This window comes from Danio rerio, chromosome 25 (genome assembly GCF_049306965.1).
Source record: "Danio rerio strain Tuebingen ecotype United States chromosome 25, GRCz12tu, whole genome shotgun sequence".
In the NCBI taxonomy this organism is placed as follows: Eukaryota; Metazoa; Chordata; class Actinopteri; order Cypriniformes; family Danionidae; genus Danio; species Danio rerio.
The window spans coordinates 16,717,485-16,731,002 of NC_133200.1; the positions used below are offsets into that span (position 1 = coordinate 16,717,485).

General features: G+C 35.6%; 1 protein-coding gene across 2 annotated transcripts in view; it reads left to right on the forward strand.

Moving 5' to 3' along the window:
• The window catches only part of spon1b (spondin 1b), a 153,355-nt gene that overhangs the window by 129,103 nt on the left and 10,734 nt on the right, over positions 1-13,518 (forward strand). For both annotated transcript variants that reach the window (XM_005174346.5, NM_131517.1), the window contains 3 exon segments: positions 2,511-2,696; positions 10,777-10,947; positions 12,897-13,064. In XM_005174346.5, the coding sequence (XP_005174403.1) occupies positions 2,511-2,696; positions 10,777-10,947; positions 12,897-13,064 (525 nt within the window).

Genomic DNA, 13,518 nt, shown 5'->3' on the forward strand with positions numbered 1-13,518 from the left:
GCGCTGCATAGTCTCTGCGGGCCTCGGGATGAGTATCCCCAGGTGGAAATAGTGAATTAAGAGAATAATTAGCGTAGTTGCTTTTCATAGTGTATATAAACAAGATGCAAAAAAAAACCTGCATGGAGCACATTCATGCATCATACCGCTATGTGATGCATTATGTGTATGCTTTACTAAAAAGATAGGTCTTTAATCTAGTTTTGAATTGAGAGAGTGTGTCTGAAACTTTAGGAGCCATGAATAAGAAGGCCTGGCCTCCTTTACTCGACTTTGCTATTCTATGTAAGTGCTACCAAAAGCCCTTAATAAAATACAGTTTAATGGCTAATATAATACATAATATGAATTTTACTTGGTATAATTACTGTTTTGACATTGTTGTGATGGTTGGGTTCAGGGTGGGGTAGAGGTAGACATTAATAAAATACAATTAATTTGAATATTAATAAATTTATTTAAATAATTCTCATTAACTTCCGGACGCTGTATCCCTTCTAGATGAGCAGATGTAATAGAGTTGATCAGATGGCATGGACAGATACAAAATACAATTTTTTAATATTACAAATAATTTAGCAAATAGATGTTTCATGTAAATGTTTTTTAACTTGGTAGAGTAAACAATCAAAAAAAATGAACATTTGATTTTCGGTAAAGATTAGTTTTTTTTTGGAGACGCAAAATGCTGAGAGTCACTGAGAACTGATTGACATCTGTTGATTTTGCAGTCAGTTAGATTGCATTCTCACCATTTACAGTACAAAGTCTGGTTTCGTTTTGCTGTTGGATTGTCCTGTAGAACACTTTTATAGTTCTACTGAAAAAAAAAATACCCAGAATGATTTTACCTAAATCCCCTTTTAGCTACCACATGTGCATAAATACATTTTTAAGAAGAAGAACCGAACACAAGAAAGATCAGATCAAATTCGACACAATCAATGATTTACAATAAAAAAAACACATTTTATATACAGTACTCTAAAACACTAACTTCAACTAACACTAACACAACTGTTGTCAACTAACTTCATGAACTTAGCAGTGAAACCAGACAGCACATACAGTTGAAGTCAAAACTATTCACCCTCCTGTGAATTTTTTTTATATATTTCCCAAATTATGTTTGACAGAGTAAGGTATTTTTTGCAGTATTTTATATGATATTTTATCTACTGGTGAAAGTTTTACTTGTTTTATTCCAGCTAGAAGATAAGCAGTTTTTTATTTTTTTAAGTCAATATTAATTAGCCCCGTTAAGCAATATTTATTTTCGATTAACAACAGAACAAACCATTGGTAAACAATGACTTGCCTAATTACCCTAACCTAATAAACCTAGTTAAGCCTTTATACTCTATATTAAACCATATATAATATCCATAAAATAAGGCCTATATGAAGGGTTAATGGTGCCAACTAATGATTAACAGTAAAATGACTAATTTTATCTCCTCCAAACAGAAAACCCCCAACAATCAAAAATGCATAATTATATGGTGTCATGGTTTTGTGATCAAAAAATGTGGTGATATTGAAAGTCAATGGGGCAAAAACAGCCACCAACAGTAAATTCAGGAGAGAAAAATGAAAATCTTATGCTCCACAAAAACTAACAATGCAACAAAGGCAATGTTGTTACTAATCTTTCACATGTACGTGTGATAAAAGGTTTAAACATACAGTCCACAATTACTTTTTATATTGAAAATAAGTAATTTTGTGTGTGATTTCACCAAATCATTTATTAATTTGGCAATTAAAGAGTTAAAATCATGTAATTTTCTCATGCAAGTCATTAATCATGTATGTTCTTTTAAAAGTTTTGTAAGTTTAGGAAAGTTCTTTTAAAAACATTTTAATAGTTTTGATCAGGATTAAGGCGGATTAACAGATTTATGCAAAAAAAAAAATTTATCTGATGCATTTTTATAGCAGTTTTAGTAAATGTTTTCATCCCTAACAGAACAAAAGGGTAGTAAGTTTGAACAGTGCACAAAGGTTAAGCTGAATACTAACATATTTTGTAAAATACACTATTATGCACTGTCATTAGAGCAAAGATAAAAGAAATAAGTTATTAGAAATTAGTTATTAAAACTATTATGTTTAGAAATGCTTTTAATGAATCTTCTTTACGTTAAACAGAAATTGGGCGGAAAATATACAGGAGGGGCTAAAAATTCAGGAGGGCTAATCATCCTGACTTCAACTGTATATTAACTTAATAAAATCCCAGCATTCTTTGACAGTTACACTAAGCCGTATTTCGCAATATACTCCAAACTCAACCGTTATTGCTGTCAGGCTGCTCATGAAATGCTTTAAAAGCAAAACCAAAGCTCAGAGCAGAATTAAACCGAGACAAGGACAAAAAGTTACAAAGTCACAAAGAAAAGTCAATGTTCTTTTACAGCATGCCCATTAAGAAAAGCTTTAAAAGTGTTACTGCTGTTCACAAGCCCTGCCGTTTCCTCTAATGAGTCTCTCCACTGACTTTCCTGCAGGAGATAACACTCCAGAGACGTGCATTTACTCCAACTGGTCTCCGTGGTCGGCCTGCAGCTCCTCCACCTGTGATAAGGGGCGGAGGATGAGGCAGAGGATGCTAAAAGCGCAGCTGGACCCCAACCTGCCATGTCTGCACACCCAAGACTTTGAGCCCTGTATGGGGCCGGGCTGCAGCGAGGAGGGTGAGCTCTTCAGTGCATATAAAAGCCTTTCAGGGCAGATTATGAGATCGCCATCTGCCAGGATATAGAAGGTGCATGGTATATGAAGAAGAAAAAAGGAAATATTGGCAATACTTTAGAATAATAGTCCTTTAGTTAATGTTAATGTATTTACTATATATATATATATATATATATATATATATATATATATATATATATATATATATATATATATATATATATATGCAATAAATACACACACAAACACTCTCACCGGCCACTTTATTAGGTACACCTTACTAGTACTGGGTTGGACCCCCTTTTGCCTTTTGAACTGTTCTCGTGGCATATATTCAAACAAGGTACTGGAAATATTCCTCAGAGATTTTGGTGCATACTGACATGATAGCATCACGCAGTTGCTGCAGATTTGTCAGCTGCACATCCCCGATGCGAATCTCCCATTCACATTCCAAAGGTGCTACTGGATTGGGGTCTGGTGACTTTGGAGGTCGCTCGAGTACAGTGAACTCATTGTCCTGTTCAAGAAACCATTCTGAGAGGATTCAGACTTTATGACATGATGTGTTATCCTGCTGGAAGTACCTATCAGAAGATGAGTATACTGTGGTCATAAAGGGATGGACATGGTCAGCAACATTACTCAGGTGGGCTGTGGCATTGACACAATGCTCAATCGGTACTCATAGACCCAAAGTGTGCAAAGAAAATGTCCCCCACACCATTACACCAGCACCACCAGCCTGAACCATTGAAACAAGGCAGAATGGATCCATGCTTTCATGTTGTTGATGCCAAATTCTGACCCTACCATCCAAATATCGCAGCAGAAATTGAGACTCATTAGACAAGGCAATGTTTTTCCAATCTCCTATTGTCCAATTTTGGTCAGCCTGTGCAAATTGTTCTTGCTCTCAGTTTCCTGTTCTTAGTTAACAAAAGTGGCATCCAGTGTTGTCTTCTGCTGCTGTAGCCCATTCACCTCAAGGTTGGACGTGTTGTGCGTTCAGAGATGCTCTTCTGCATACCTCGGTAGTAATGAGTGGTTATATGTTGGTTACTGTTGCCTTTCTATCAGCTGGAGCCAGTCTGGCCATTCTCCTCTGACCACTGGCATCAACAAGACATTTGCACTCACATAACTGCAGCTCTCTAGATATTTTCTCTTTTTCAGACTATTCTCTGTAATCCCTACGGATGGTTGTGCGCGAAAATCCCAGTAGATCAGCAGTTTCTTTGACCATGTCTTTATGCGTAAATGCATTTAGTTGCTGCCATGCGATCGGCTGATTAGAAATGTGTGTTAACAAGCAGTTGGACAGGTGTACCTAATACAGTGGCCGGTAAGTATATTAAAAGGCTATAAATATGACTTTTTTTGTTTTTTAAATTAAACACAAGTAAAAACATTTTATAAATATATAATAATAATAATAATAATAATAATAATAATAAATTATTAAAATATTTTAGTTATTGTATGTAAATATTAAAGTTTAAGAATATTTTAATTATTTACATTTTTGTTAATGTAAAACTGTACAAAAATATTTGTATATTCATATAAATGTGTAAAGGTAAAATAAAATTGTAAATACAAAAAACATGAAGTATTATACTTTACCATGATCATGCAAAATATCCATATTTTTGAGTATTTCAACATATTTATTGTTCTTTTAGCAACTATTAAAAATTGTTTTAATACTAGAACCCGAGCAAAACCAAGTGAGGAATGCGCATTAAATAAGGAAATGAAGGGAATGAAGGAATAAAATGGTACAGAAATGTATGCATGAGAAGCATTGATTTTAGTCGGCAGCGAGCAGAGCATGTAATTAATTGATAGTCTTGTTAGTGCCAGTAATGTAGAGAAATGCAAGGCCTGTCTTTTCAAGGTTAAGAAAACCTTACGCGACCTCAAACTGCTGCTTTGGAGTTTTATTTCTGCAATCTGCTCGAGCAGACCAGGGTATCGATTCTCTCGTCTCAGAAGTAGACGCTATAAACCATAACCATAAGCTATAAATTGTGGTTTATCGTTTAAAAGAATCAATACGACATTTGCACTCTGGTCTGTTGGCCATTTGGGTCAGAGAGTAAAATCTTGGTAAGTTAAACTGCAAATAATGTTTTCTGTTTTGAGCGGTTTACTGTCTGTACACCTGTAAGTCCTGCACAGCAAATCATACGCATATCAAAATCAGTTGCAGAACGTCTTTAATGAATCACATTTTTGTGCAGCTTAAAAATAACGAATTTGTCATAAAATACACTCTTAAAAATTGCTGGTAATTTCATCAAAACTGTTACAGTATAAACCTGTTATATTCTATAGCAGGGTGTTTTTTTGCGGTTGATAAAATGATGTAGACAAAATGTAAAATTATTTTACCATATTTATCACACTGAGGCAAAAAACAAACAAACACAGCAATTAGCAGTATTTTGTGAACAAAAAACGTCAGCCATCACAGGTGGATTTTCTTCCGTTTTTTTACTGTGATATTTTTTCATATACAAATATTTTTTCTGTATTATTATATCATTATTTTCTAATTATTACATACTATTGAATAAAAATATTTTTATTATAGAATGTTTTTTAATATATTAAATTATTTAAAATAGGCCAATTTAATGATTAGTATATTAAATATACAATTTATATTATATACTGAGCTATTAAATAGTTTAAAATATTTTAGTTTAAATTTTTTATAATAACATATTATTGAAATATTACAGTAGTAATAGTAGTAATAAACTAAAGCACTAATATTCTATAGTGTTACCAACATTTCCTTTAAAAAAAACGTTCTTCCTCATATACTGTACCATGCACCTTCTATATCCTGGCAGGTAGCGATCTCATAGATAACTTTTTTTATTTTTATGAATTATGTATTATCAGGGCCGGAGCAAGCTGAACTGCTGCTCTAGGCAAAAGACGGTCTGCCGCCCTAGATGCAGATATAACTGAGATATAACTGAGGGCGCGAGAGGTGAGGGTAATGTCAGGGACGCCGCCCTCTCTATTTTGCCGCCCTAGACGTGGTAAGGGCGCGGGTGGTGAGGGTAGTGTCGCAGACGGCACCCTAGACGAGGATATAACTGAGATATAACTGAGGGTGCGAGAGGTGAGGGTAGTGTCGGGGATGCCGCCCTTTCTATTCTGCCGCACTATGCGGCCGCCTAGGTCGCCTCTATGGACACGCCGGCCCTGTGTATTATTTGTTCAATAATAAGTAAATCAAGTTTATTTATACAGCACATATCATACACAGTGGCAATTTAAAGGGCTTTACATAAACATGAATAAAAGAGACAAGTGTATAAGAAATTAACAGTGATTAAAGACGATTAAAAGTGATTAAAATGTGTTAAAACAGCTTATAAAATAATGAAAAAATAAAAGAACGACATAATAATATATGAATATATTAGAGTATATCATTTAGAATATATTAAAATATACTAAATATTTTGAAACTGTATTCAAACAGTTGTATTTATTTATTTATATAAACTATACTATTGGATACAACTAACTGTATTACTTTTAAATATTTGTAATAGGATATTAGTGTAAAATGTATCATACAAAAATACATTTTTTAAATATTGTAAACTTTTCCAAATATTTAGAATACACACATGTATGTAAAATTGAAATCAGAATTATTAGCCCCCTGGATAATTAGACCCCCTGTTTATTTTTCCCCCAATTTTTCTGTAACGAAGTGAAGATGTTTTCAACACATTTCTAAACATAATAGCTTTAATAACTCATCTCTAATAAATATGATTTATTTGATCTTTGCCATGATGCCAGTAAATAATATTTGACTTGACATTTTTCAAGACACTTCAAAACAGCTTAAAGTGACATTTAAAGGCTTAACTAGGTTAATTAGGTTAACTAGGCAGGTTAGGGTAATTAGGCAAGTTATTGTATAATGATAGTTTGTTCTGTAGACTATCGGTAAAAAATATAGCTTAAAGAAGCTAATAATGTTGACCTTAAAATTGTGCTTAAAAAAAACAACTGCTTTTATTCTAGCCTGAATTAATGAAGTAAGAATTTCTCCAGAAGAAGGGAAAAAAAAATTTATATATATATATATATATATATATATATATATATATATATATATATATATATATATATATATATATATATATATATATATATATATATGTATTTTATATTACAGTATGTCTAATATATATACTGTATATATATATATATATATATATATATATATATATATATATATATATATATATATCAGACATGCTGTGAAAATTTATTTGCTCTGTTAAACATAATTTGGTAAATATTTTTTTTTTTAATCAAAGGGGGGCTAATAATTCTGACTTCAACTGTACATACATAACTGTATTGCATCTCAAAATATTTAGAATATGTTTTAATGTTTGCATAATTAAAAAACATATTTTAACAAGTCTACCTTGCTTTTGGCCTAGTTTTCCCGTGTCCTCTTTCTTTCTACTCATTTGTTTCCAACACAATTCATTTACACATCTGTTCTGTTCTCCCTAATTAGCTCTTGTGTAAGTCCCTCAGTTCACTCTGCTAATTGTCCAGTATTAATGTTGCAGCCTCGATGATGTTTTGTTTGCTAGAATTGTGCTCTTTTGTGGTTCTCTAAAAAATGTTTATAATCTTTCATTCCATTGCTGTGCATTTTCATAATTACATGACAATATAGCAAAAAAAATATATACTTTCTATACTTTAACGGGGGCCTATTATGCACCTTTTTACAAGATGTAAAATGAAGCTCACAATACCACACAAATAATGTTTTATAACTCTTTGAAACTGCCCCTTTTTAGGCCCCTTTCTGTAGCTGTCGCAGTTCCGCCTGAGATCTGTTGTTTACTTTGAATTCTTCATGTTTAATCTTGCTATCAAAACATGTGAGTTGTTCTAACAAATCGCAATACAAACAATTCACAATAACCACGGAAACCTCCTAGAACAAAAACTGCGCAGCCCTTGTGCGTTTTGCCCTCTCTCCGTCTCTTTTATCCTAATTGTGTCATTTTGGTGACTGATGCTTTAAATTAGTTTCAAAAGAGGGCAGAGCTACAAATGCCTGTTTGTCAGCATAGTGGCAGATTCAAAAACAAGACTAACGTTCTATTCTATATTCAAAGTCAAAAGTGTTTAAATATTTTATATTTGCTTTTATTTTCTGTTGCATTTATACCTCTCCAAAATGTAAATTCTTATTGTTATTTTTTTTTTGTTATTATTTTAGCCAAAATAAATGTGTAGGCCTTTTACTTCATATCATACTGTGTATGACTCTGTATGTGACAAATACAGTTTAGATTTGGTTTTATGCTATTGAGGGACAGATTATCACTAATGGGCTGAGCTTTCCCCCTCTAATGACACGTGCAATGGGAGAATGTCAGTCAAAGTGTTTCTGCAGGCTGTTTTTATCAAGTGTGATTATAAAAAATATAACTAATAATTTTTACAACTAGGAGATGGTTTTATTCACAGACTGTTGCCACACAACTGTGTTTAACTGCCTCATAAAAGTGATTTTAGCATAGTAGGTGCCCTTTAAACAGAATAATCTTTGAATTTCGAATGGTTTGTACCATTTTGGTGACTGTTGCTTTAAATTTAAATGAGATTGTGCTCGTTTCAAAAGAGGCCAGAGCTACAAATGTTTATGTGTCAGCATAGTGGCAGATTCAAAAACAAGACTAATGCTCTATGCTAATGAGGGAGAGATGGTCACTAATGGGTGGAGCTTTCTCCCTCTAATGATGCGTACAAAGGGAGAATGTCAATCAAAATGTTTCTGCAGGCAGTTTTTATCAAGTGTGATTCTTAAAAATAGAATTAATTAATGTTTAATTTTAGAAGCTGGTTATATTTACATACAGTTGCGACACAACTGTGTTTAACCCCTTTATAAAAATGATTTTTACATAACAGGTCCCCTTTAAACAGAATAAGCTTCGAATGTCCTTAAAAAGCAGTGGGTTTTTTTACCGCTCGGAACATGACTTCATTTTGAAACAAAAGTCACTAGTCTGTAGCTGCCGCAGTTCTGCTTGAGATCTGTTGTTTACTTTGAATTCCTCATGTTTGTTTAATCTTGCTATCAAAACAACAAATACGTGAATTGTTCTAACAAATCACAATACAAATAAGCCAAAATAACCACGAAAACTTCCCAGAACAAAAACTGCGCAGCTCCTGTGATGTTGGCTCTCTCGTCTCTTGTCTGCGTTCTGACTTTCGCATTTTTTCTCCATCTCTCAGCGTATCTGTCTCATCCACACCTCCTCTCCATCCTCTGATCCACCTGTTTTCCCACATCACGTCTTCATCCCGACAAGCAGTGGAGTCTGTTGTTTCTTACCCGCGCGCACTATTGATTAATACTGCCTGCATTGCTTCGCTTCGACTCTCTTTTGTTTTTAATTAATGAGCCGTTAAGGGTTGCGCATTGATTGATAATCCGGCATCCCATTGACAGACCGACACCAGGGGGTCTCCGGAGGGGGGCCCCGTCAGGGCCACGTTTATTTACAGCTCTTATTAATGATTCACTTAGTTCTGCTTTATTAGCTCGTGCTCCCAAATGGAGGCCTGCGATTCTGCAGCACCCGAGACAAATCTATGGAGAGCCGACCCGAGTTCATCCATCCCAGCTGATAACAAATCTATTTACAAGCTCTGCCTTAGAGATAATTGGAGCGGCCGAGGTGAGATAAAGGATGCGGCGATCGGTCAGTTTGATCACATCTGTCAGCGCTTTATAGAGGTGGAAGATATGAAGGATGAGCTGGAGAGGGTGGTAGGGTACAGAGGTGGACTGGAAGCTTATGTGAAGAACCAGAGGATTAGAGAAGCTGCTCAATGCTTCAGAGTGCTGTATGTACTGTACAGTAGAACAGTGGAGAGGGAATGTCACACAGATTGATGTTTGCACTGATAATGAAGTCATTGGCCAGGAGGAGGTGTTTGTAATGCATGAGTAGCAATGTAAAAGTTAACCATTTTCAATATATGCTTTAGGGCTGCACAATATATCGTTTTAGCATCGACATCGCAGCATACACATCCACAATAGTCACATTGTAGCATGTACAGTGTCCAAACGTGATATTGTGAACAGGTACAATAGTTTGTTGCCATTCGTTCATGCTCCTTCGGCGTAGTCCCTTCTCACAGTAAAAATATCTCTGGCTCAGCTCTGGCCCACACAGTCAGCTTTTGCTTGGCCCGCATGCCACAGTGAATTACGGTACATGACTGGACCAAGTCTGGCTTCCAGACAAGGGCCAAACATGGACTATACAGTATCTGGGCCAAGTCTCATCCAAGTTAATAATGCATAACTGAGCCTGAACTCAACCAGAAATTGATAAACCTATGTTTCATTGCGCTTTAGGCATGCTATGGGCGTACTTTTTCTGGAAGCGACCCAATTGGGGGAATAAAATAAACATGTATTTTAAAAGTGGGTCAAGATTGGCCAAACTTAAATGGCCTGCATATCAATTATTAACATCTGGGCCAAATACTACATTTTACATCTGGCCCAAGTATTGTGTGTCTCCTTTAAAATGGTGTCACCTCTGCCAAAACAGCCCACAAGCTGAATGCCAGTGTCGAATGAATGCCTGCTTTGCCAGATTTATGCCAAATCTGGGCCAGAATTTTTTGCTACCTGGGTTATTCATCAGAGGTCGCCACAGCGACACCAATATACTCTCACATTCACACATGCACTCATACACTATGCTCAATTTGGTTTATTTAATTCACCTATAGCGCATGTCTTTAGAATGTGGGGGAAACCAGAGCACCGAGAGGAAACCTACTTGAACACGGGAAGAACATGCAAACTCCACACAGAAATGCCAACTGGCCTAGCTGGGACTCGAACCAGGGACCTTCTTGCTTTGAGAAGCCACCGAGCCACCGTGCCGACCACTCTTAGTTTTAAGTTAACTAATTAAATTTGGTGTCATACAAAAGTAGCTCACTAGTCTATGGCTGTGTTCTGTCTTCTAGAGGCCTCTACTTGTATGATGTCTGAGTGGATCAGCTGGTCACCCTGCAGCGCTTCATGCGGGATGGGCATGAGGTCCAGAGAGAGGTACGTCAAGCAGTTCCCAGAGGACGGATCCAGCTGCACACTGCCAACAGAGGAGACAGAGAAGTGTGTGGTCAATGACGACTGCTGTAAGTCTTACATTATGTTACGTTCATGATATCATGCACAGTTTCGGTCAAAGAGATTGGCAGTCTTGGTAATTGTGAGCAAGAAATGCTGTGAAAAAATATGCTGTTGAGTATGTCAGTATTTTTTCTCCAATACACATTGGTCAAAACCATTCGCACCCTTTTGTTTACTAGTTTTTGCAAGCTTTGCCTTGATAATAGCTCTACATCTTCTTGTAAATTGCTTGATGAAGTGTGTGGAGCATTAGACATTCAACAGACATTCAACACAGAATCTCTCCAGATCCTATGGGTTCTCTGGTCCATGTGGTTGCTCTTTCTCCTCGTTTTCGTAAGGGTTTAGGTCAGGGTATCAACATTTTGGTGAACTATGGCCCAGTTTGGTTGAAACAAAATTTTACAACAAACGCTGTTCAGTCATTAAAAATTCAAATAAAGCCAAAACAAAAGTTCATCTGTAAAAGTGAAAGTAACAGCAAAGTGCAATGCCATTTTTATGTACTAGAGATGCTTACATCAGAATATTATATATTTCACACTAGTTTCACCTAGTGGTTCTGCCAGCCACTATTTACATCTATATAAACAAATGAAGTTACATTCATCTAAAGGTGAAATATGTTTTGTGACTCCAGGGAAATTTTATTTGGTGGGAGAATAACCAAAGCAGATGACCAAAACACAATCTTTAAAATCGTCTTTTAGATTATTGCATATCGTTCTTTAATTTATCAAGCCAGTCTCATATTTACCATTGTGCAACCAGTAACCTGCAAATATGGATGCTGGTAAAATATGTGCATGCCAAGTGAGCATGAATGGAATGCAGGAATTTCAGGATGAAGAGCATTTCTATTCTGAAAAGGCATTTTAAAATGATAACCTAAGTCACACACTTTATTCATGCAGATTCAAAACATCTCCATTTGACTTCATTTACAGGGGTCAAATTTTTGGCCTCAATTTTGACCTTTTTACAAGGAAGTATTTACAATAAAATAACCCTGCCAGGACAAGATGTCAGCATGACATCATATTGACGTACCACAATGTCGTGGTGATGTTGGATTTTGTTTGGAAATGAAAACTGGGTTGACATCAGAACCCAACGTCAGGCCGATGTCAATGGCCAACGTTCAACCTAAAATCAGTCTAAAATCAATCAAATATCAGCGTCTAATCATGTTAAACCTTGACGTTGTGTGGACGTTACCACTATGACATCTATCAGATGTTGGATTTTGGTCACTTTCTAACACAACCTAAAATCAACCAATTATTAATATCATTTGATGTCGTTGTTGGACGTCAAAATAACGTTGTCCTCAGACACTGGCTGGACTTTACATTTTGATCACCAGTCACAACCTAATTCTAACCTAACATTAACGTCTTATGATGTTGTGGCTTTCTGGGAAGTATTTTTTGTCTCCAGAACGTGTTCTTGAATTTCAGGTCAAAATTTGGGCTGTCACCGACAAAAGGGTTTCTTAATTGGCCAGTAGTTTCTTCGTTAAAGCTGCCCGTTTATTTGATCAATTTAATTAGACCTACTGAAGTAAATATGGTAAATATGGTAGAGGCTTAAAAAAATTTCATTAATATCATGGTTTTATGTTGTACAGAAATACTATAATAATGAGCATTAAATATTTGATAATAAAATCCTGCACATACTGAACATGCCATCGATAAATGGTATGATTATAAATGTGTTTGGGCAAAAAAACTAATAAAAAATATTTTTGACTTCAACTGTATGCATGTATATAATAAATGGAAACATAAATGGAAATATACTTCTTAGACATATCATGTAAGTGCCAATAGTTTTGTCCATAGTGTATTGAAAAACAAATATAAACAAATATACAACAAATTGTTCTTCTTTGCTCATATATATCAAGGCCACCAATTATTTTGTTCAATACTGTATATGTGTGTTTTAGCACCCAGTAGCTGTGTGGTGACGGAGTGGGGCGAGTGGGAGCCCTGTAGTGTAAGCTGTGGTTTGGGCATGAGGAGGAGAGAACGCATGATGAAGATGGACGCCTCGGACGGTTCGCCCTGTCGAGTGCAGATGGCAGAGGCAGAGAAGTGCATGATGCCCGAGTGCAGTAAGTATGAAGTCGAACACACTCTCATGGGTCCAGGCTTGATTCATTACCAGAAATTCCTCTTTGCTGCTTGTCGATTTCTAATTAGACCTACGTGTCATTGCCGCGGGTCGATCTGCACCAGTTGTTCATGAGGACTCGTTTGAATTAAGGCATCAAGGTTTGTGTGTTTTGCTGTTTTGTAAGTGCTCGGAGCAAAGTTTGATGCTAATTTGGCTGGATCATTTGTTCTTAAGGAAAGAGATGGCAGGGTGTAAACAATTGTGTGTGGTTGCATAATGTGACCTTCAATAATCAGCCTTCAGCTTTGTAAAGGAGGTATTAAAAGCTTGTCTGATTGAACTTGTAGTGGATAGTGCTTTAAACGTACTAGTGAAAGAGTTATGCTAAATACAGTTAAAATAAGAGTTATTAAGTTATTAAAAAATTTTTTTTCTTTTTTTAAATATTTCCC